This window comes from Pleurodeles waltl, chromosome 9, assembly GCF_031143425.1.
Source record: "Pleurodeles waltl isolate 20211129_DDA chromosome 9, aPleWal1.hap1.20221129, whole genome shotgun sequence".
Lineage (NCBI taxonomy): Eukaryota > Metazoa > Chordata > Amphibia > Caudata > Salamandridae > Pleurodeles > Pleurodeles waltl.
The window spans coordinates 800,812,894-800,837,401 of record NC_090448.1 but is presented as its reverse complement, the minus strand read 5'-3'; the positions used below and the strand labels follow the sequence as shown (position 1 = coordinate 800,837,401).

General features: G+C 45.1%; 1 protein-coding gene across 1 annotated transcript in view; it reads left to right on the top strand.

The window, feature by feature from the left end:
* LOC138259999 (solute carrier family 22 member 6-A-like) overlaps positions 1-22,592 on the top strand; it is a 697,494-nt gene extending 674,902 nt beyond the window's left edge. Inside the window, exons 9-10 of the mRNA XM_069208045.1 lie at positions 3,384-3,584; positions 22,342-22,592. Of these exons, the coding sequence (XP_069064146.1) occupies positions 3,384-3,584; positions 22,342-22,435 (295 nt within the window). The 3' untranslated portion in view covers positions 22,436-22,592. The remainder of the gene's footprint in view (positions 1-3,383; positions 3,585-22,341) is intronic.
* The last annotated feature ends 1,916 nt before the right edge of the window (positions 22,593-24,508 follow it).

Here is a 24,508-nt window from a genome sequence, read left to right as displayed (position 1 = left end):
CCCTGAACAATGTGGGGGCACCTTGGCTAGAGCCAGGGTGCCCACACACTAAGTAACTTGGCACCCAACCTTCACCAGTTGAAGGTTAGACATATAGGTGACTTATAAGTTACTTCTGTGCAGTGAAAAATGGCTGTGAAATAACATGGACTGTGTAAGAATTGTCTGAGCTCCCTATGGGTGGCAAAAGAAATGCTGCAGCCCATAGGGATCTCCTGGAACCCCAATGCCCTGGGTACCTAAGTACCATATACAAGGGAATTATATGGGTGTGCCAGAGTGCCAATGAGAATTGGTATATTTAGTCACTAGCCTGCAGTGACAAATTTAGAAAGCAGAGAGAGCATAAACACTGAGGTTCTGGTTAGCAGAGCCTCAGTGATACAGTTAGGCACCACACAGGGAACACATACAGGGCACAAACTATGAGCACTGGGGTCCTGCCTAGCAGGATCCCAGTGACACAGGGGCTAAAACATACATACAGTGAAAATGGGGGTAACATGCCAGGCAAGACAGCACTTTCCTAAACCTTCTTTGTCACCCCGCTGGCTCTTTCTCTCTCACTCTCTCTCTCCACCCTTTCTCTTTCTTTGGCTCTCCCTTTCTGTCTCCGCCTCTCCTTCTCTCACTCTGTCTCTTTTACTCACTCTGTCTCTCATCTCCCTCTCAGCCCTTCCTCTCTCTTTCTCTCCCCCTCTGTCCGCCTCCTCTCTCTCTATATATATAAATATATATCTCCATTTCCTTTTGTCACCCTGCTCACTCTTCATCTCTGTCTCTCTTGTCTCTCTCCTTCCTTCGCACTTCTCTTGTTTCTCTCTCTGTCTCTCTCTCTCGTCTACATTATCTCTCTTTCTCACCATATCATTTTGTCTTGTGCTCTATTTGCCGCCTCCTGCCTCTTTCTTTGTTTCACGTTTTTATTTTGTCACACCAAATTCACACCCTAATAACCATAAATCACTTGTTGTCTGTAAACATTTATGGCTGCCAATGTAAAAGACATGAACATGGAGTTAAACAGTAGATAAAATGAAGACAGGAATTAATACCGCAGCAAAACTAATAGTACCCGCAAAACAAAACAGTATATAGAAAAGACAAAAGCATAATTGAAGCACTCGTACAATAGAAGAGCGTTCCACAGAAGCAACTTTGTTTTCTTGGTGGGAGGGGATAACTGGAAGGTGAGTGTGGGCTAGGAGAAGAGGGGAATGGGAGTCATGCCGATCAAGAAGACAGGCACATTATAGAAAGAGAAGTCAAGAAAACCTAAATGTAAAGTTACTGAAAGATCACAGAGCAAAAGCATATGAAAAGGATAACGTACCTGCCGTAACAAGAATCAGTATAAACGAAAATCACCACACAAACTTACAAGTGCATTTCCTAAGATCACAGTGCTGACAGCTGTGCACTTTAGATTTAAGACAGGAAGCAGAGATTGTTGTACTGAACCATGGATCGTCGGAGGGTGGACATAGAAGCCGAGGAGACAGCTGTGAGCCACAGTTACTAGTACAGTCAAGATTTTTCTATTAATGCTTTCCCTTTAAACGCCCTCAGGCCTCTTCCTAGTTATTCCAACTTTTAATTAGACTGGCCAGCACAGGATTGGTTTTGCTTTGCATTCGCTGCATGTTACAATTGTGCGGCACAAACTTTCAGAAATTCTACTTTTTGAGCAGGACCATTAATTATGCAGCCATGTTGCATGATCCCCCGTTTTTTGGTGGTCAAACAACAATCCGTTTTTAGGACTTAATTTGCCTTTCGTTTCTCGCTTGCTCTACTGCTCTCCTTCGCTTCCTTCATTGCCCAGCTCAGGTTTGAGAGGTTTGCAATCGTGTAATCTCCCTGCGCCTAAAAAGAAAATGATTAGAATGTAACCTTGTGTGATGTAATCTGGTGGTCATGTAAGGCGCTCTAATGCTGTCGGTCCCATCTCACACGGCTCTGTTTAAAACTACCAAAATGTAATGCACAAATTGCAATATGGGGTATGTAATTATAATGTTACAGGAATGATCGGGCAAATAAAAGGTCTGTTATTTGGGAATAGGGAGATGCATGCATGTCAAAATAACTCACAATCAATATTCGTCTGGCTATTAGTACGTTGAGGGGAGGAAACAAATCATACCTTATAAACCAGAAGTACCTGTCAGTGTCCCAGGGTCAAAATGAGCATAATTTGCTGAAACTAAGCCTTAGAAAGTTTTGAGTTCCATTCCAAGGAGGTTAGCAATGTGAGTTTCCCGAGGGAGCGAGGTAGAAGGGATATGTAAAGTGTGTGTTTGTGTGCTTGTGCGTGTGTGTCTTTGGTATTCCAGGCCTAACTGACTCACAGACTCGGTAATAGGCCTCGAGATGCCTCAGGCCCATTGGTCAGTCCTCTGTAGAATGTGTACCCAGGGTTTTTACAAGCCCTTTCAGCGGTGCTCCCAAAAGCTTAGCCAGATAGCAATCCTAATTTTCTTTATGAGAAAACAATTGTATTATTTACCTCGATGGTAAAGGTATTCAGTGACTTAGGCCTAGTTCCCTGGGGGATTGGAGGGGCCTTGAACGGTTAATAAAATTAAAGGTTAGTGGTTGGAGAGGGGCGAGAGGAAAAGGGTAAACAGAGGTAAACAGGAGGGGATGAACTGAAGGTGAAAAAAGGAATTTTGAAAAAAATGTCACACTCCATACACCATCCCTTCCCAGAATCAGGATGAAGAGAAGAGTTGCTTGTTAGGGAAGCCTTGTTTATTAAGCCTTTGCATTGACTTTAAACTGTCAAAACATTAGCAAAGGTAGTTGTGGTGGTCTAGTGGCTGACTTGTTGACTTTTGAGTCAGAAGAATATCATTTCTAAAAGTATATCAATAAATAAAGAAATCTGTGAGGTACTAGAATTGTTATCTCACACTCTGTTATGAAGTTCAGTGGTTATATTAAATAATTAGCTACCTATGTTATTATCATATGAAATCTCTTTATTGAAGTCATAACTACACTTTCACAATTGCTTTTTTAACCTTCTTGGTTTCTCAGATTTGCTTGAAGGTGCACCATTTGCCCACTCTTATTTCAAATAGTTTCTCCAGGGAAAACTCCCCCGGAACTCCTCTTATGTCAGTCGGGCCTGCTTGCTATGCTCGCTCACCGCAGTGCACTCAGCAACACCTTTTACGCCCCACCTCTTTCAAATGTCACCAGCTGCCACTGACTGCTGTGCAACATGTAACAAAATTATTGATAATGCCAATGGATTATGCAAAGACCAAACCTATGGTCCTTGCCAGTGCTTGTTTACTGAGTGATTCCAGGTGAAACTATACAGTCACACCATCTGGATTACTGCAGCTCTTTATTTTTTTTGTATCTCGATTCAGGCAAACTGGGATGGGATTCTGTACCACCATGGCCCGTGTGGGCGGCATCGTGGCTCCACTTGTGCAGATGACAAGTGATTATTTCCAGTTCCTGCCTTTGATTATCTATGGGGGTGCTGCTTTTCTTGCTGGGATCGGAGCTTACTTTCTGCCAGAAACACTGAACCTCCCACTACCAGAGACAATACAAGACACGGAGAGGTATGTAGGATGGTAATGTTTTTAGATAAACTGTGCAGCACATGTTGACTTCTGATTTTTCTTTTATTGCATTTTCCTTTTATTTAAACTGGGTATAACACGAACATTACTTTCTATGTATTCAGATGAGACATTTTAGTATGGATCGTTTAAGACGTGTCTACAAAGAACTAAACTGAAAACCAAGGACCCCCACATTAACCCAGAGGAACCAGCATTTTATACATAGCAGACAGTGTGCACAACATGGCAAGGCCATGCAAATAGCAGAGGAACTTCACTATTTACCTGGCTGCTGCCTAGAAAGCTTAATTTTTATTATGCCTAATGCAGATTTCAACAAGTATTTGCCAACAGTTAGAAATGCAAACAAGGAGTGAACATAATTGCGATCCATCTCCTTATTAAAGTTGGTGTCCTGATGTATTATTATTTCATTTGTAAAGTGGAGGTCGCAAGTTGCGCACATACTTTTTGTGAATCGTATAGCATTTTACAACCCGGCCTATGTACTACTAGGATGGTTCACAAAATACTAAATGGCAGGGAATGCAGATCAGCCTGCCTAATTAACATTCTTTACGCAAGCACCAATTTGCAACCCTCTCTGATTGGCTGTAATCACATGGATGGTGGCCTCCAAGTGACAGCACACCACCATCCCTATAACAGCATTTCAAAATAGAAAATCCCTTTTGTTATTGTTAAAGGAACCAGTGCTGTTTTAAAAAAAAAAACCTTTTTCGGTTTTGGAAAACTCCTAACTCCTGTGGCTGCCAACATGATTTCCAAATGGAAAAGGCTCCTATGTGGGCCTATGACCCTGATTTAAAGGTTGGGGGATGGAGTTAATTCTATTGGGACGGTGGAGGACAAGACCTCCGCCAACCTATGGGAACTATGCTTGTCAAATGTAGAGTTTCTGCCGGCCCTTTGACAACTCTTTACATTGACAGGAACTGCTATTGTGGCGGTCCATGTCTATGCAGGAAAAGTGTGGCAGACAATACTGTCAGATATGATGGCCAGCCAGCAGACTTACAAGAGTTTTTTTCCCTTCAAAAACGAACTCCAAAGTGGGAGTTTGTTTTTAAAAAGCAAAAAACTAATGGTCCCCTTGTGGTGGGAGTTTTCCTCCAACTTGTCGAGGTCAGTAGTTTTTTTTCTTGTGCCTTACAGGTAGGTTTGACCCCAAACATGATGGACAGTGTAAAGTATATCCTCTGATGATGCCATTTCTGTTGGCCCACCAAAGGAAATATTCCATTAGGAGCCACAAGCATAGAAATTGGACTATAATTAATTGAGTAAATGAAATGTGAATTAATATTAAAAGTAAATCAGAGAAAGAAATATAGGTATCAAAGTCACAGAAGAAAAAAAGTCACAGATATTTTAATCAATGTCCCTTATTAAAAATATACAAATATTGTAGGAAATAAGACACTGAATAAACAGATATTTTGCTACCTGCATTCTTGTGACCTACGAATTGATCATTTCAAAGTTCTACTACTATACTCATTTTCAAGGCAAAAGATTATGATTCACTAATGAGGTTTCAGAAGTGATTTGGGGTGATTTTCTAGTAATGCAATTTTCTGGCTGTAGCTCATGCATTGTGTAGGAAGGTACAATCTTTCCTGGCATGTTACCCCTAATTTCTGCCTGTTTGTTAGTATGTTTTGCCTGTCTCACTGGGATCCTGCTGGCCAGGACCCCAGTGCTCATAGTTTGTAGCCTAATGTGTGCATTGTCAGTAGTGCTTAACTGTGCGACTGAAGTTCTGCTACCCAGAACTCTAGTGCTTATGCTCTCTCTGCTTCCAAATTAGTCACTATAATTTAGTAACTTCATATTCCAATTCCAATTGGCACACTGAACCCTCCTTATAAGTCCCTAGTATATGCTACCCAGGTACCCATGGCATTGGGGTTCCAGGGGATACTTATGGGTTGTAGCATTTCTTTTTCCACCAATAAGGAGTTCAGACAAACCTTTCTTCAGGACTGCCACTGCAGCTTGTGTAAAATAGTGCACACACTATTTCACAGCCATTTTCACTGCACTTAAGCAACTTATAAGTCACCTATACGTCTAACCTTCATTTACTGAAGGCTAGGTGCAAAGTTACTAAGTGTGAGGACACCCTTGCAATAGAAAAGGTACCCCACGCTGTCCAGGGCCAATTCCCCAGACTTCGTGAGTGCCGGAATACCATTACACGCATGCACTATATATAGGTCAATATCTATATGTAGCTTCACAATGGTAACGCTGAATATGGCCATGTAAGGTGTCTAAGATCATGGAATTGTCCCCCCAATCCAAATCTGGTATTGTGGGGCCAATCCCATGCATCCTGGGGGCTCCACCAAGGACCCCCAGTACTGCCAAACCAGCTCTCTGGGAATTGCACTGGAGCTACAGCTGCAGACACCTCCCAGACAGTGTTCTTCCTTCCTGGGGTCTGAGCAGCTCAGTCCCAGGGAGGCAGAACAATGTATTTCCTCTTGGAGGAGGGTGTTACACACTCTCCCTTTGGAAATATATGTTACAGGCTTGGGAGGGGTAGCCTTCCAGAGCCTCTAGCAAAGCTTTGAAAGGCACAGATGGTGCCCTCCTTGCATAAGCCAGTCTACACCAGTTCAGGGATCCCCAGTTCATGCTCTGGCGTGAAATTGGATGAAGGAAAGGGGAATGACCACTCCCCTGTTCATCACCACCCTAGGGGTGGTGCCCAGGGCTCCTCCAGTGTGTCCTTGGCGTTAGCCATCTTGTTTTCCAAGTTGTTAGGACACTCTGGAGATCTCTGAGTGGCCAGTGCCAGCAGGTGACGTCAAAGACCCCTCCTGAGAGATGTATACCTGGGTAGGTAGCCAATCCCCCTCTCAGGCCTATTTAGGATCTCTCCTCTAGGTGTTTCCTCAGATTCGGCTGTACAAGATTCCAGCAGGACTCCTCTGCAACCTCTGCTTCACCTTCTACCGTCAGATCAACCTCAGAACTGCTCCAGGACCTCCACAACTGCAATAAAGTATCCAAGAAGGCTACTGCAACTCTGTAACTTCAGCTCCTCCCAGCAACTGTAACAGTTTCCAGGTTGTGCACGCTCTAAGGACTGCCTGTCTTCTTCCTGCACCAGAAGGACTGAAGGAATCTCCTGTGGAGTGACAGAGTCACTCCCCTGCTTCAGCAGGCACATCTTTGCAGTGACAACCAGTACTCTGGGACTCCTCTCCGGTCGACGAGCATGATCCCTGGAACACAGGTATTGGAGCGAAGTGATCCTGACTGTCCAAAGGTCCAGCTGTCTAAATATGGTGGAGGTAAGGGCTTACCTCCCTGAGCCAGACAGTAACCCTGTGCAAAGCATGTTTTGCAGCTCCTAGGTCTTCCGTGCGCTTCACCAAGACATCCTTCGTGCACAGCGTAGCCCAGGTCCCCAGCACTCTACCCTGCGACGCTCAGCTCCCTGAGTTGTTCTCTGGCGGCATGGGATCCCTTTGTGTAGTGCTGTGATGACCGTGATTTGCAACTCTTTGTCCCCATGTCCTGGGACTCCTGTGGATGCTGCCTCATCTTCTGAGGGCTCTCTGAAGTGCAGAGACCCCCATCTGTCTCCTCAGTCCGAGTTGAGACCCCCAGGTTCCTCCTGGGCCCAGGTAACGCTTTTTCCTGGCAACCGTGACATATGCATGAGCCAAGACTTGTTGGCGGAATCCAACGACAAAAAACAGCCTGCATCCAACGACTCGACGTGGGACATCTCTTGCACCACGCAGGAACCCGCAGCTGTCTTCTTTAGTGCATTTCTGACTTTTTCTTCCAACCAGAGAACCCACTTTTACACCTTCATCTGGGTTAGCCGGGGCTCCCGTTCTTCCTGGACTCTTCATCTGTTCTTGGACTTGGTTTCCTCTCTCCACAGGTCTTCAGGTCCAGGAATCCATCATTGGTGTCTTGCAGTCTTGCTTGTTTTTTGCATAATCCTTTACCACAACTCCTAGTGTGTTCTGAGGAAACTTGTTGTACTTTATTCCTGTTTTCCTGGGCTCTGGGGTGGGGTACTGTAGGAAGTTGGCTCTGTACATACTATTTCAAAATGTGCACAGAGTCCGGTGGTTCCCAAAGAGGCTTGACAGAGGCAATAATAGAGAATACTAATGCTCTATTTGTGATAGTGTGGTCGAGCAGTTAGGCTTATCAGAGGGTAGTGTTAAGCATTTGTTGTACACACTCAGGCAATAAATGAGAACACACATTCAATGACTTAACCCCAGGCCAATAGGTTTTTATATAGAAAAATATTATTTTCTTAATTTATTTTAGAACCACAAGAATGAAATTGCAGGTAAGTACATTAAATGTAAGGTACTTTGCATAGGTATGACTAGGACTTTGAATCAAAACAGTAATGTACACAGTTTGGCATAAAATGGCAATAACCTATTTAAAAAGTGGACAGTGCAAAATTCAACAGTTCCTGGGGGAGGTAAGTACAGGTTAGTTTTTGAGGTGAGTAAAGCACTTACATGTTCAGTCTCCGGGGCAGCGGCAGCCCACCGTTGGATGTTCAAGGCAACCCCAACCACCCAGCACCAGCAACACAGGGCCAGTCAGGTGCAGAGGTCAAAGAGGTGTCCAAATAACATAGGTGCCTATGGAGACAGAGGGTGCTCTGGTTCCAGTCTGCTAGCAGGTAAGTACCTGCATCCTCGGGGAGCAGACCAGGGGGTTTTGTAGAGCACTGGGGGGGGTCCCAAGCAGGCACACAAAACACACCCTCAGCGGCACAGGGGCGGTTGGGTGCAATGGGCAAACAAGGCATTGGGTTTGTAATTGGAATCAATAGAGGGACCCGGGGTCACTCAGACGTTGCAGGCAGGGCACATGGGGGCTTCTAGGGCCAGCCACGGACTAGGCAAGGGTGAGGGCCCCCTGCGGGTCAATGCTGCACCGGTGGTTGGTTCTTCATGGGCCTGGGGGCTGCAGGTGCAGTGCTTCTTCCAGGCGTCGGGTTTCTTTTCACCGGGCAGTCATGGTCAGGGGGGTCCTTCCCTCTGCAGGTCTAGTCGTGGGGGTGCAGAGAGGTTGTCTCATGATGGACACGTCGTCAGAGTCACCTGAGGGTCCTCTCTGTAGCATTGGTTTCTCTGGACACAGGCCAGGGGCGTCGGGTGCAGAGTGTTTGGGGCTCGCGCTTCTAGAGTGAGGTGGGAGTCCCTTTAAATATGGTTTCTTCTTTTTGATTTAGACAGGGCCGCTGTCCACCGGAGTTTCTTGGTCCTTTGGAGTTGCATGGCAGCCCTATGAGTCGGCAGAGGTCGCTGGGCCCGCAGGATGCCTTCGCTGTTGCAGGTTCTTTGAATCAGTAGACAGGCCTTTAGGGCTGGGGCCAAAGCAGTTGTCGTCTCCTTCTTCTCTTTGGGGTTTCCAGGTCAGCAGTCCTTCTTCTTGTTAGGTCGCCAGGAATCTGATTTCCTGGGTTCCGGGTCGCCCGAAAATACTAGTGTTAGGGGTGTGTTTAGGGCTGGAGGGCAGTAGCCAATGGCTACTGTCCCTGAGGGTGGCTACACCCTCCTTGTGCTCCCTCCCTTTGGGGAGGGGAGCACATCCCTATCCCAATTGGGCTAAATCCTCCAAAACAAGATGGAGGAATTTCCAAGGAGGGGGTAACTTCAGCTCTGGTCACCTTAGGGGTGGACCTGGCTGAGGGGGTGATTCCTCCTTGTTTTTCTCATTATCGCCCCAGACTTGCCGCCAAAAGTGGGGGCTGTGTCCGGGGGGTGGGCATCTCCACTAGCTGAAGTGCACTGGGGCATTGTAACATGAAGCCTGAGCCTTTGAGGCTCACTGCTAGGTGTCACAGTTCCTGCAGGGGGAGATGTGAAGCACCTCCACCCAGTGCAGGCTTTGTTTCTGGCCTCAGAGAGCGCAAAAGCTCTCATCCCAGGGAATCAGAAACTCATCTCACAGTGGCAGGCTGGCACAGACCAGTCAGTCCTGCACTGAAGGATTGGTTAAAATACAGGGGGCATCTCTAAGATACCATCTGTGTGCATTTTCTAATAAATACAGCACTGTCATCAGTGTGGGTTTATTATTCTGAGAAATTTTATACCAAACTTCCCAGTGTTCAGTGTAGCCATTATGGAACTGTGTAGTTCGTTTTGACAAACTCGCAGACCATATACTTAACATGGCCACACTACCAAAAGTGGGGGCAGGGGCCAGAGGGGAGGGCATCTCCACTAGCTGTGATGCTCTGGGGTGCTGTAACAAAAGGCATGAGCCTTTGAGGCTCACCGTCAGGTGTTACAGTTCCTGCAGGGGGAGGTGAGAAGCACCTCCACCCAGTACAGGCTTTGTTCCTGGCCACAGAGTGCACAAAGGCACTCACCCCATGTGGCCAGAAACCCATCTGGACGTGGCAGGCTGGCAGAAACTGGTCAGCCTAGCACTAGTATTTGGGCTGGGCATTTCTAAGGTGCCCTCTGTGTGCATTTCTCAATAAATCCCACACTGGCATCAGTGTGAATTTATTGTTCTGAGAACTTTGATACCAAACTTTCCGAGATTCAGTTTAGCCATAATGGAAGTGTGGAGTTCGTGTTTGACAAACTCCCAGACCATATACTCTTTCTGGCTACCATGCACTTACAGTGTCTAAGAATTGGCTTAGATACTGAAGGGGCATATTGCTCATGCAGCTATGCACTCTCCTGTGGTATAATTCACTCTGTCTTAGGTCTTTAAGGCCTGCTAGAGGGGAGATTTACCTATGCCACAGGCAGTATTTTGTGTGCATGGCACCCTGAGGGGGATGCCATGTCGACTTTACCTTTTTCTCCCACCAACACACACAATCTGCAATGGCAGTGTGCACATGTTAGGTGAGGGGTTCCTTAGGGTGGCACAACACATGCTGCAGCCCTCTGGGACCTTCCCTGGTCACAGGGCCCTTGGTACGTACCACTGGTACCTTTTACAATGGACTAATCTGTGTGCCAGGGGTGTGCCAATTGTGGAAACAATGGCGCTTTTTTAGTGAAAGAATACTGGTGCTGGTGCCTGGTTAGCAGGGCCCCAGCACACTTCTCAGTCAAGTCAGCATCAATATCAGGCAAAAAGTGGGGGGGGGGGGGTATTTGCAAGAAGGAGCCATTTTCCTACTTACTTACCTTTGGTGTTTTCTTACCTTTGGTGTTTTTTTACACTCCCAGTGCCCTTCTACACACTACTCTTGCCTAGGTGGGAAACCAAGTTTTGCAATCCACTATTTTAGTATATGGTTTGTGTTGCCCCTAGGCCCATTCTAGCCTACGGCGATTTTCACTATCTGCACTATTTTATGGCTGTTTACTTGCCTGATTTTGGTTGCTAGTGTATATTTTATGTGTTTTACTTACATTTTAAGGGAGAATAACCCCTAAAGTACCTTTATTTTTGGTAACACTGAGTATTGTCTTTCTTGTGTGTGAGTACTGTGTGACTACAGTGATATTTCAAGAGTTTTGCATGTCTCCTAGTTCTTGGCGGCTCTGCCTACAGATACCTCTAGACAGCCTGGCTTCTAGACACTGCCTACATTTCACTAATAAGGGATAACTGGACCTGGTATACGGTGTAAGTACCTTAGGTACCCACTACAAACCAGGTCAGCCTGCTACACTCCTAACATCTGCCCTACGTCATCATTCGAGAAGAACTAATCAGCAGTCTTTTGCTACCAAGGACCTTACAGAATTTCAGTAGGAAGCGTTTTATTCATCCTACCTCACTTCAATGTCTGGGTCACCACTCTCCTGCCACAGCAATACAGTCAATCCACTTCCATTGTCTAAGGAATCTGTATCTTCTCCCCATCAGGTCATGAAAAATGCATCCCACTGGTCCATGCACTTAGATTTTCATCGCAAACACAGTTTTACTACTGCACACTTGCTGCATATCCACTACACATACACACACATGAAATGTCAACTCAAAGGTCTGAGAGTCACACAGACTGCTTTAGTGGTTTGACACTCATTTCCTCTTTGCTGGTCTTCCAAACACTCTGCTGCTCCAGTACTGGGACGTAGGGTGCAGCTGCATCCGTGCACCTCAGTTCAAACACTCCAAGCCCTCAGCCGTACCAGTGTCAGAAACCCCGAACGTGTTGTCTGTCAGAGCACCTCAGTTATCCAGTCAGTACACTGTGCTGCTCCAGGACAGGGACCTCGGGCACAGCTCTATCAGTGCACCTCAGTTCACACACTCCAAGCACTCAGCCCTGCCAGTGCCAGGAACCCCACATACGCTGCCTGCCAGAGCTCCTCAATTCTTCGAAGTCAGTACACTCTGCAGCTCCAGTACTGCGATCTCGGGTGCAGCTGCATCAGTGCACCTTAGTTCACACACTCAAAAGCAATAAACCCTGCCAGTGCTACCCTGCCACACACGAGGTCTGCCAGAGCACCTCAGTTCTTCTAGTCACTACATACTGCTGCTCCAGTACTGGGACCTCGGGTGGTTCTCCATCAGTTCACTTCAGTCCTGCCAGTACCAGGAATACCACACATGGGGCCAGATGTAGCAAATAAAATATTTGCGAGTTGCAAAGTGCGAGTCCATGCGACTCGCAATTTGCAACTCGCAAATTGGTATGCAGTACGGTGTCTCAGACACCGACTGCAACTCGCTATGGGGTCGCAATGACCCACCTCATCAATATTCATGAGGTGGGTCGCAAATTGCGGCCCCATAGCGAGTATAGGCACTCGCAAACATGGAGGCCTGCTGTCGTCAGCAGACCTCCATGTTCGTGATTGCTTTCAATAAAGCCGTTTTTTTTTTTTTTAAGTGTAGCCCGTTTTCCTTAAAGGAAAACGAGCTGCACTTAAAAAAAAAACGAAACCTTTAGTTTCGGTTTTTTTTTCAGGGCAGGTAGTGGTCCCTTGGACCACTACCTACCCTGAAAAAATATTTTTGGGTCCATTCACAAAGTGGAAGGGGTCCCATGGGGACCCCTTCCAATTTGCGAGTGCGTTACCATCCACTTGAAGTGGATGGTAACTGCGACACCATTTGCGACCGCATACGCGGTCGCAAATGGTATTGCATACCACTCAGACTCGCAAATAGGAAGGGAACACCCCTTCCTATTTGCGATTCCGAAATGCACATTGCGAGTCGGTTCCGACTCGCAATATGCATTTCTGCATTGGGAAACGCATTTAGCGACTCGCAAACGGCAATTTTTGCCGTTTGCGAGTCGCTAAACGTTTCTTACATCTGGCCCATGATGTCTGCCAGAACTTCTCAGTTCTTCCAGGCAGTACACTCTGCTGCTCCAGTACTTGGATCTCAGATGCAGCTCCATCAGTGCACCTCAGTTCACACACTCCAAGCCGCCAGCCTTGCCAGTGCCAGGAACTGGACAAACGCTGTCTGCCAGAGAACCTCAGATCTTCCAGTCAGTACACTCTGCTGCTCCATTGCTGGGACCTCAGACGCAGCTCCATCAGTGCACCTCAGTTCACACACTCCAAACCCTTAGCCCTGCCATTGCCAGGAACCCCACACATGCTGTCTGCCAGAGCACCACAGTTCTCACAGACAGTAACCTCAGCTGCTCCACTACTGGGACCTCGGGCACAGCTCCATCAGTGCACCTCGGTTCTACCCTGGTGAGGTCACTTCCTTTCCCATACTGGGACCCCACAAACATACAGTTCCTTTACAGCAGCTTAATTCTAATATTCAGTGCCACTGCCAAGCCAATGATGGATCCAAAAGAGAAAAACACAGCTCAGCCAGTGCACCGCAAGTCTAACATCCAGTGCCACTGTTGATTGGAACCAACACCGCTCTGCCAGAATCCATCAATTCTTACATTCAGGGCACATTTCTTCTCTGTACCAAGGCTCACACACATGCCCTTTAGGACTCCTCACTTCTGTGGTTCAGAGGCTATGCCACTGCCATGCTGGGCCCCACTCGTAGCTTCACCAGGGCACCTCCAGGCTAACACTGCACTGGCACGCCAATAGTAGGTTCCACACATAGCTCCATTAACAGACCTCACTTCTGAACTTGTGTGCCCGTTACTATTCCAGTACTGCAGCCCACATACAACTTGTATCAGTGCACATCAACCCTAATCTCAGCACCCCATTATTCCAATACCAGGAATTACACAGCACCCTGTTTCTCATTCTTCACCGCTGCTTTATTGTTATTCCAGCACTGGGCCACCCAGCTCTGTCTATACTCCCAATCCTGATCTGAAATGCCCCAATATTGCTGTGCTGGGGTTCACATATGTAGACCTGGCATCCCTGGCATAGTCTCCCCTGTCTTTTTTGCCTCTGCTTCCCATGTTTTGACTGTGTGCTGGAATCTGTTTGGCTGGTTTTTAGTATTCTGGGGACTTTACCACTGCTGACTAGTGATAAAGTTCAAGTGCACCCTATGTAAGTTATATGTGTAATTGCCTTTTCCATAATTGGCACATTTGATTTACTCGTAAGTCCCTAGTAAAGTGCATTAGAGGTACCCAGGGCCTGTAAATCAAATTCTACTAGTGGACCTGCATCACTGGTTGTGCCACCCACTTGAGTAGCTCTGTAAACATGGCTCAGACCTGCCACTGCAGTGTCTGTGTGTGCAGTTTAAAACTGCCGATTTGTAGGAAAGTACCATCTTGCCTGGCATGTTACCCCCATTTTTACATGTATGTAAGTTTGTTTTTGTCTGTCTCACTGGGATTCTGCTAGCCTGTATACCTGTGTAGTGACTAACTGTGTCACTGAGACTCTGCTAATCAGAACCTCAGTGCTTATGCTCTCTCTGCATTTAAATTTGTCTCTATAGGCTAGTGACCACTTTTACCAATTTCAATCGGCACACTGGAACACCTTTATGTTTCCCTAGTAAATGGTACCTAGGTGCCCAGGGTATTGGGGTTCCAGGAGATCCCTATGGGCGGCAGCATTTCTTTTGCCACCCATAGGGAGCTCAGACAAACCTTTACACAGGACTGCCACTGCAGCCTGAGTGAAATAACGCACACGTTATTTCACAGCCATTTTCAGTGCACTTAAGTAACTTATAAGTCACCTATATGTCTAACCTCCACTTGCTGAAGGTCAGGTGCAAATTTACTAAGTGTGAGGGCACCCTTGCACTAGCAAAGGTGCCCTCACATAGTTCAGGGCCATTTCCCCGCACTTTGTGAGTGCGGGGACACCATTACACGCGTGCATTACATATAGGTCAATACCTATATGTAGCTTCACAAAGGTAACTCCGAATATGGCCATGTAACATGTCTAAGATCATGGAATTGTCCCCCATTCCAAATGTGGTATTGGGGAGACAATGTCATGCATCCCCGGGGCTCCACTATGTAACCCGGGTTCTGCCAAACCAGCTCTCTGGGGTTTTCTCTGCAGCTACTGCTGTTGCCATTTATGTGGCAAGAAAAGTCCAGTTATGAACTCACAATGCCAGTAGTTTTAACTCAAGAAAATGCAAGACCTATTGCATTGCAAATGCCTGTTGTATATTGTTCATGCTTAAATAAGCCTGCCAGTGCACAAGTTGGCCTTAGTAACAAGTTGGGAACCACATGTTTTAAAGAACACTACAACAGGGAAAGCAACATTCCCACTAGATGCAATATGTTTTCTGGACTAAAGTAGTGTCCAATATGTTGAGCATCATTTGCCAGTGTCTACTTTGTGGAATCCTGTAAAATAGTCCATTGGGATATTTGATACCAATCATGTTTTTCAAACAGTCTAAAGGAGATTTGTGAGGCAAGAACACATGATTCAGCAGCAAAAAAAGTCCTTGACACAAGTTGAACACAGGCGTAGGTGCCATGCACTTTTCTGAAAACAGAAGAAGGTTTGGAGTCTAAAGCATTGCAAAACTATCTTGAAACACAAAATTGCATATTGCGATGTCTCCCTTTGAATTTACACATTATTAAATAAGGTATATAAAATTGCTTCAGAAAAAAAAAAATTGCCATGGCATATTAAATGGTAGAGCATCAGATCAAGCTGGTGTCCAGCCCTGATACTAATCAGGCAATAAGTATAGATCATTATGCACAAGAGCAGGGGAAATGCTGGCATTAGATGGATATGTAGGTTTGCTGGCCTTCCTTTTGAATTTGAAGGCTAGGCTATTTCTTGTGATGTCTAATTTAGAATGTGGGTTATTTGAGCATCAGGGTTCCCATCTAGTGGAACAGTGGAATAAAATAGTACTTTCTTTGCATTTCAGCTTTCCATATATCCCAGTGTAGTAAAGGCTGAGTCTCATTCATGGCACAATTTATTGCGATATGATCACTTGCAGATGAACTTAGGGTTATGGAAACTGACACACAAATTATCTGAATAGTTAAATCACAGTTATCCTTAGAGACGATGACACAGACATAGAGATGAGCTTTTGCTGACTGTATAATTTCACACACTGATGAAGCAACAGAGGGTCATTCCACTGACCATCAAGACATACTTATTTTGATTACAAGAGCAGAGAAGGACAAGTTGCTCACCTTAGGTTACACCTTATTTGGTAGAGACTATATCTAGCTGCAGAATCCTTATCTTTGAAGTCTCCCCAGGTGTCAGACTGGATCCGTAAGATTTTTGTGAGCAGTACCCCGGCACGCCAATAGATGGCGTCAATCAGTTTCCTACCCATCGTTGCTGTCGTCCACTCCAGAAATGATGTCGCAGTCCCTCCATAGGTGCCACCCAGTCACGCTGATGTCAGTTTCTTTTCACAAATTTCCACACCAGAAGCAAAGAGGTATGACGAACACTGACTACTGGTGTGCCAAACCTAAGGTCATGAGAGGGGAGTCCTGGACCCTGGAATCAGTTTGCAGAATGACAGTGGAGGGAGGATGAGTCGGTCAGTAATGGCCAGGAGCGTGGGGGAGTGGGACTGAGAGGCAATGCAGGTGACAAGGCCCCTCGGGTCAGGAGACCTTGGTACTGTGGGGGACAGAACCTGGGCAGTGGGACTTGGAAGGGTGGCAAGGGCATAGCATTGGCATAGAGCCTGGCAATGGGCAGAGAGCTTGGGCTGGGTAGAGCTGGTCAGGATGTTAAACCATGAGGGATATGCCCTGCTGTTCCAGCCATGTCCAAAGGTGTAGAGCCTCTTGACAAAAGGTGCACACCCAACCCCGTCCTGCTTCTTGCAATACCACATGGTGGTTGTGTTGTCCATGAACACCTAGACCATCTTCCCTTGATAGAGGGAAGAAAGGCTTTTCAGTGTTAGTCGGATCGCACAGAGATCCGGCATGTTGATGTGGAGTCACGCTTCCACAGTAGATCAGATGTCTCTTCCAGATGGCAGTCCCAGCCCAGGAGTAATGCCACTGCCACTGCTGTCAGATCTGGTTGGGAAAGGGAGAGAAGTCCGCCTCTGGCCCAATTACAGTCGCTAACTACCACTGCAGATCTTTCACAGTTCCCTCTGAGATCTGGACCATGTTGGAGAGATTTCCCTGATGCTGCGCCCATTGGAACTTCAGGTCCCACCGCAGAGACCACATATACCATCTGGCATGTGTCACAAGCAGAATGTTGGAGACCATGAGGCCCAGCAGCTTCAGAGTCAGTCTCATTAAAATCCAGCACAGAGGCTGAAAACTGCAGACTCATAGAAACTCCTGGACTCGTCGCTTGGGATGATAAGCCCAAAACCGTGGCATAAGATCCTGAATACTTTCTCCTATACAGAGTACACAGGAAAGTGTTTTATTTATTCATTTATTTTTTACCATATGGTCGAAAGCATATGTGTCTTCCTCCTATGTGTATGCCGCACAATAATCCAGTTGTTGAAGCAAAGTCACACAGATGAGCTCAGTTGCAGGTACAGCACTTAAATGTATGTATGTGATTCAAAAAGGAATTCTTGAGCATGCCTGTAGACTTTCAGGTTCTGTGCATGCAAGCATTCTCAGATGAAATGCACATTCTTCTTGTAATAAAATAGAAGTTCTTTTGCAGTCTGGTTACTTTGTGGCGGATAGCTGAGTCAAATTGACATTATGTGGATTCCCGCCAAGTAGAGTATCATTATATAAAGGTTCTTTATTCTAGTTCTTCTTGCCCCATAGAAAAATCACTTTGGGCCTGTTTAGCTATTATCAGATGATTTTGAAACCAGTATTGAGAATTGTTGAAACCCATAGTGTTAAATCTCCTCTAAATGTTAATTCAGATGCAAAATGACATCACATCTTCTGGGTCTGTTTCTAGGGAAGAGTAGATGGAAATTCCCCTGTAAGATTAGGGGTAAAATGCATTACAAATACACTATTGACAGAGATTGTGAGCACAGTATGTCATAATATGGAATCTCCTCTGGAGGAGTTGCCTTCCACCTCATCAGAGTCTCTGAGACCATTTCAGCATACCCTTTCTCCACAGTTACTCATTCATCAGCATGTCCAAGATGTAATTATGCAAGTAAAGGTGCCTGATAAAATCATGACCCTACTAAAATCAGTGTGCCAAGATTCATGCCCATTTGAATGTATGTCTAAGAATGGATAAGTCTGTAGCTGTGAATCTTTGGTTGGTAGCCTGGTGGTCAACACTTCTATGAAGACTGTAAGCATTCTCTATAATCAGACTGACAAAAGGATTGCCTCTGCATTAAAGAAAGGTTATGCTGGTTCACACTTGTCAATGAGTGCGGTGTCCATTCCATTCAATCTTTAATTTGTGACTGCAATGCTTTATTTTCTATCACAATAGGTAAATATTATCTTAACTATTTATCTACAAGCATTTCAATATTGAAATATTGAGGAAAGATAAAATGTTATAAAATTACACAAATACATTAACTTCAAATGCCGTAACTCTTGAAAGCCTGTGTTTATACAATACAACTTTATTTCAAATATATTATTCCTTACACATTTATTCCCTTGATTGTATAATCATGTATCTATACATTTACTACTCTAATCCTACTGTACAAGAGAAAAAAAACATTTTACTTTCGAAAGCTTTACTCTGTCTGACCATCTCCCTATATCTCTATCAATCTATCCTCTATCCCCACTGTCTCATCCCAAACCCGTTCTACTACTATTATCTCCACAATAACCCTTCCCAGACTCCCTCCTCTGCCCCTTCTGGCTCACCTCAAACCTCAGTTTATTACTATTATCTCCCAAACAAACCTACTAAACTCTCTCATTTATCTCTCCTTTGACTCATCCCAAACCCCATTTAACTACTATGATCTCCCTAATACCTTTCTACAGACTCTTTCATTTTCCACCTCTTCTTTACTCACCCCAAACCTCATCTTACTTCTTTGATCTCCCAATAGCACTTCTGGATTATTTCCTTTATTCCTCCATTATTCTATTCAAACCAACTACAGACTCACATGTCCTCCCCTCAAATTTACTCATACCTCCCTATACTAATACTTTACTTGTATTTCACTATACTAATCCACCACTAATATTTTTTGGGTTCCGTAGTAGAGTGCTACCTGCCGAAAAGGGCTTTGACGCCTCTTCAGGGGTAGTAAGTGCTATATAAATACAATTACAACAATACAAAACTGCACCATGTCTAGATCAGCTCAAGTGAAACTAAGCATCTTAGAGGTAGTCAGGTGTGACATCCACACATTTATAGGGAACCCCAGTGAAACAGGAGGTCCGCTGTAGTCTGGAGATGGGAGAAGACAACCGGGGGGGGCGTCCCACCTTCAACAGCCTTCTTGAGAGCTTGTAGTTCTAGGATAAGGCAAAGACCCTTGCCCCTCCTAGGGACCAACCAGAAAGTAGCAGGAATAGCAACCATAGCCTTCTTCTGGCACTGAAACCTTCTCTATTGCTCCATTGGCTAAGAAAGCCACAGCTTCCTTGCGGAGAAGGACAAATAATCCTCTATCATCCGATTGGCAGTTGGTGGTCTGGATGGAGGGTTAGTCTCAAAGGGGAGAGAGAAGCCCCTTCAGACTATCTGAAATACCCGCCTGTCTAAAGTAATGGAGTGTCAGTGGAGCAGATGAAAGCGAATCCTGGCACCAACTGGCCCAAGGTGGGGAGGAGACACACTAGGAGGATTTAGAGGTTTCTGTGGGGTGGGGGGCGGCGGACTGACCAGACAGCTGTCCACCTGACCTATGAGATCAGTGGGTCCCACACACTCAGCAACACAGAGCCTGGGAAGCATGCACGGCACAGTGGTTGGGTGGGAATTGGTGCAGTTGGTAATTGCTTCTGTAGCCACGAAGGGGGCTAAAGGCAGACTGGGAGCTAGGAGGGGCCACCCAAGAACCTGGCTGTAGTACGAGAATCTCTTGAAGCGCTTGAGTGCCACATCTGCCTTATCTCCGAAGACACAGGTGCCATCGAAGGCCATGTCCATCAAACATTGTGTTGTAAAAACCACTCTGCCTAGCGAGTCAGTCAATAGTGTCAAGTGCACAATAAATTGTGAACTTTGCTGCAACTCTCCCATCAGAAACAGAATGCTAGTGTACAGTCCGGGCCTCCTCCTGGACCTGTGGCAGCACTTGCACAACCGTATCCACAACATGTGGCCTAAGAAGGGAAGAGGTGTTCACTAACCACAATGCAAGGCTGGTGGAAAACATCTTCTTCCCAAATGAATCCAACCGTTTGGATTCCTTATCAAGAGGAGCAGTAGGGAACACGCTTTGGGAAGTAGAGGCCTGGACCCCACAAGCTCTCAGGAGTGGGGTGTTGTATCAGGAAATGTGAGGCTCCACATGTGGGGCAATGGTGGCGAGCAATCGTTATGTTCACAGGAGACCCTGTGCTGTCTTTTGACTAGGTAACCAGTAGGGCATTAGTGAGGCCATCATTGAACGGAGAAGAACTTCTGAGATGGAAGCTCCTGGTTGCAACACCTTTGTCAAGAGATTAGTCCTGACGGTCACTGAGGGTTGTTGAAGGTCCAGGACCTCAGATACCCTCCTCACCACCATTGCATACGAAGGTCCTCCTCCCTGGACATGGTAAGGGTGGAAAGCATGCACTTTGGCTGCACCAAAGTCTGTACGTAAGTCCATTTCAGTCTCATGGGGCTGGTATTCTAATAATTCCATAGAATGCTCTCATTCTTCCCTGAGGCCTAGCCTGGTGAAATAGGGCTCACGATCTGAACGATCCTGGAAGCCTTCTCTCAATTGAGACCTTGACATGCATGGAGTTGTGTGCTGGACCGCCATCAGCTTTAGGGAGTACTCCCTCAAAGCCTTCGGAAGCATGGCCCGGCACTCGAACAAACAACACAAACACACAAGGTGCAGATCCATCATTAACATTGCTCAATGACAGGATCTGCAGGGCTTGAAGCCTTTCTTCCCAGAAGAAATCACACACCAGGAAATAAAATATTTTTAAAAAGAGTTCAACAAAAGCCGAAAAAAGACCAGTCATGAAACAACGGAGTGGTACCTCTCTCTGGATCATCTCTGGCTAGCATGGAAAGAAAAGAACTGAAGTCAGCGTGCCTGGGTGGCGCTTATATAGGGACCGCAGCTTCATTTTTGTGGCGTGGACGATGGACGCTGAGCCAATTGACTCCACCTACGTGTGCGCTGGGGTACTGCTCACAAAAATCTTCCAAATACAGTCTGACATTTAGGGAGAATTCAAAGTTAAGGAATCTGCAGCTAGAAGTTCCTATCAGATACATTATGCATGCAACTACAAAACAGTTCACTATCATTTAGCAGATAGTACATATAAAACATTGCCAAATTGATATTTAGAAACCTCTCTCTTGTTGGCCAGTCCAAATTTAACACTGATATCCCTACTCAGAGCAAGATAACATTCTAATTACTCAGTTGTTTAATATAGAGGCTTGGTTTACTCACTAATCCGTTCTTTACACGTGTTGGTCCAATTAATGCCCTCCCAGACCCCTTTAGGGCTCCTTACTTTTTATGCTCCAATAATAATTACCGTGAACTACAATATGAACCCACAATCAAAATTAAAATTTTGCAACAAATAAAGGTTGTACCAACTTTTAATACTAATGTAATCTTTATGTTGTGTACCAATGTCACATTCAACTTCATATCCCATATCTCTTGATCAAGACCTATTGGTGATATTCTAGTCTCAGGGATGCCTGATGTCATACCACTCCGGCCACTGCATATGCATTCCGCATACAGGATCTCAAAGCATGTAGTGTTGAGGGTTTCAACTAACGAGCAGTTGTTTTCAATTGACTACTGAACTTCGTATGCTTTTATTTTGAAGAGAAAGAGATAAATCAATTAAACATACACCTCTCCTTTAAGAATTGCTTATCAGGGATTCAATCTTTTGAAAATCGGACCATCCTAGCCAAGTAGTCCATATGCCCAGCAATGAAATTTCTATTTAAACTACGTGTTTAGCAATGTTGTAAATCACTTTTGCCTGAGTACGAAGAACACCTGTCTTCAAGACAAAATGGAGGATATTGCTTGATCACTATAAACCCATATTGTGTGAGAAAACAGAGACGATAAGAGTGAGTAAGTTAGCTTAGATCAAATTGGGATATGTCTGACCTGCTACAAAACATGTGTGCCCATCTCATATTCCTGATATTTCAGCTCCTCTAAGCTAGGTTGTTTATTACACCACATGCATTTGCATTTGCTGTCAAGACATTTCACCTTTGCATCTTTTGCTTTCTTCTCCTTTCCATCATTTCTAACCAAACAGTAAAACCGAAGTGAGCGATGAAGAACAAAAAGAAACGATACTTCTGAAGAGCACAGACTTGGAGAAGATCAAGCCAGCTGGATATCCGGAATAGAAAAAGCGATTCAACGAATGAGGAGGCTTCCCGAAGGAGGGCACAGGCCTCAGAGGGGTTGCCTGCAACAGAGTGGATTTCCATAAAGAGAGCTTGCTGGCTGTGAATATATATGACTTCATCAGAAATTGCTGGCATTAAACTACTTTGAAATGAAGGGCCTCTGATTCCTAAATTAAAGTGTTTGGAAAATAACCAGATTTAAATGTGAGATCGGCCAGGTATAATGTTAATGAGATGACAATTCTCTAGACAGAATAGGGCTGATGTGCCTACAAACAAGTATTCTGTGTCAATTTTTAATTTTCCACAATAGGTTTTCACTAAACCACCGGTCACTAAAATGTTCCCTACCATATTTTTTCAACATACTACTGTACAACTGGTCTTTTCTCACTTCTCGTTATTTATTTGATATCAGTCAGAAAAGATCAGTGAAAAATATTCCTTTGCTCAGTTACCAGGCTATGATTCTGTGTTTCTATTTAATGGTATGTGATTGTCTAGGTACGGCAACGTTTATTCTAATGTCCTGTGGAAGAGTAAAGCAATTCTTGAGGTGATAGCTGATGTGAAAGAGAAAGATGTTCCTGTTACCGAAGGGTATCTGATTAAAACATTCGGACTCTCTCACCACTGGGATGAGCGTTTATTCAATTTTCATTCTGACAACGAGTGACACAGACACGGTTGTTGACGCCTCCACACAGAGAATAATACGATTTATTAGCAGGAAGTTTCTCTGTCTGGGCGGACAGGATTACAAATTCTGACTAAAATGAAGGTGTGACAATGAAGCCCAGCTATGCAGACACTAGACTGAGCTCTGAGGATCATGGTCTGTCAGAACTGTTCCGGGACCTCAGTGCAAGCAGGGGTTGCTGGGTCGCAACAAGGCTGGACTGGGAACCCATAAGCATCCCTGGCAAATGTTGTCAGACCTACCCCCATAGGGTGCAGTGAGCGTGCACAAGAAGCAAGCCTGACCACTAGAAGGGAACTTGGGAGAAAATTTGGGCAAAACACATTTTTCATTATATAGTCAATTATATTCGTTTTTAAAGCATAGTAAATGATGACCTTACAGTGCACCAGGATGCAGCAATCTTTATTGCGGCTGCTCAATGATTCCCTCAATATTATCTTCCACCAGTGCCTCTTATCTCTCCATAGTTCCTCACTCACATATATTTAATTTGTTTTATAGCACCTCTATTACCGGGGTAGGGTGTTGGAGCACCACACACACATAGGCAGTGAATCATACATGTGTAAGTCAGTGTGTAGAAAATGTTACATAAGACAAAGGAGACCACAAGGTGTAGGATTCACGTAATTCATACTGGTAGGCATTTTTTAAGGGTGCTTGGTCTGGGGAAGCATAAACTCAGGATTCAGAACTTAACAAAGTGGTTAGGGTTTACTTTATTAATAACTGTTTATTTCTACCCAAACAAACCCTTTTTTAGCAAAATTAGGATAATGAAAGACTGGGAAAAACATAACTTTCCCAGCTGTACCACGTAGTTTGCATGTAGCTCTTTGATAGCAGTTTGTAGCTCACTGTACTAAATTATGATTGTAACATATGAACTGCACAGTAACAAAAGGATCTCTATGAAAAAAGCAGTAACCCAGTGAGCTATGCACAGAAAATACTGTTTTGTGATTTGCATAGTACACGTTCTTTGCAGCAGGCAAAGTAACCGTTTGAACTGCTTTCGAAGAGTCAAAACGACCACTAGACAAAACTCTGATCTCTCTCCAGCAGGAACATTAATCACCTGAGTTATCTTCACACTTTTATTGTTTCCTGAAAGCTGTTGGATTTACAAGAAACTCTGCAGTACTTTTAAAGCATTGCTACAAAACGGGCCCCTACTAACAAAAGCAGCCACCACCCTTTCAGGCTCCTGGGGAAACACCCAATGCCCGCTATGGCCAGTCCAGCCCTGGGTCACAACCCAGGTGGTTCAGAATTTTACAAATAATGTCCTGGGACTTAAACTACTCAAGCTACTGAAAATGAGCTTCAAGAACAAGCCTTTCAGCACTTGAGTCTTACGGTAGAGA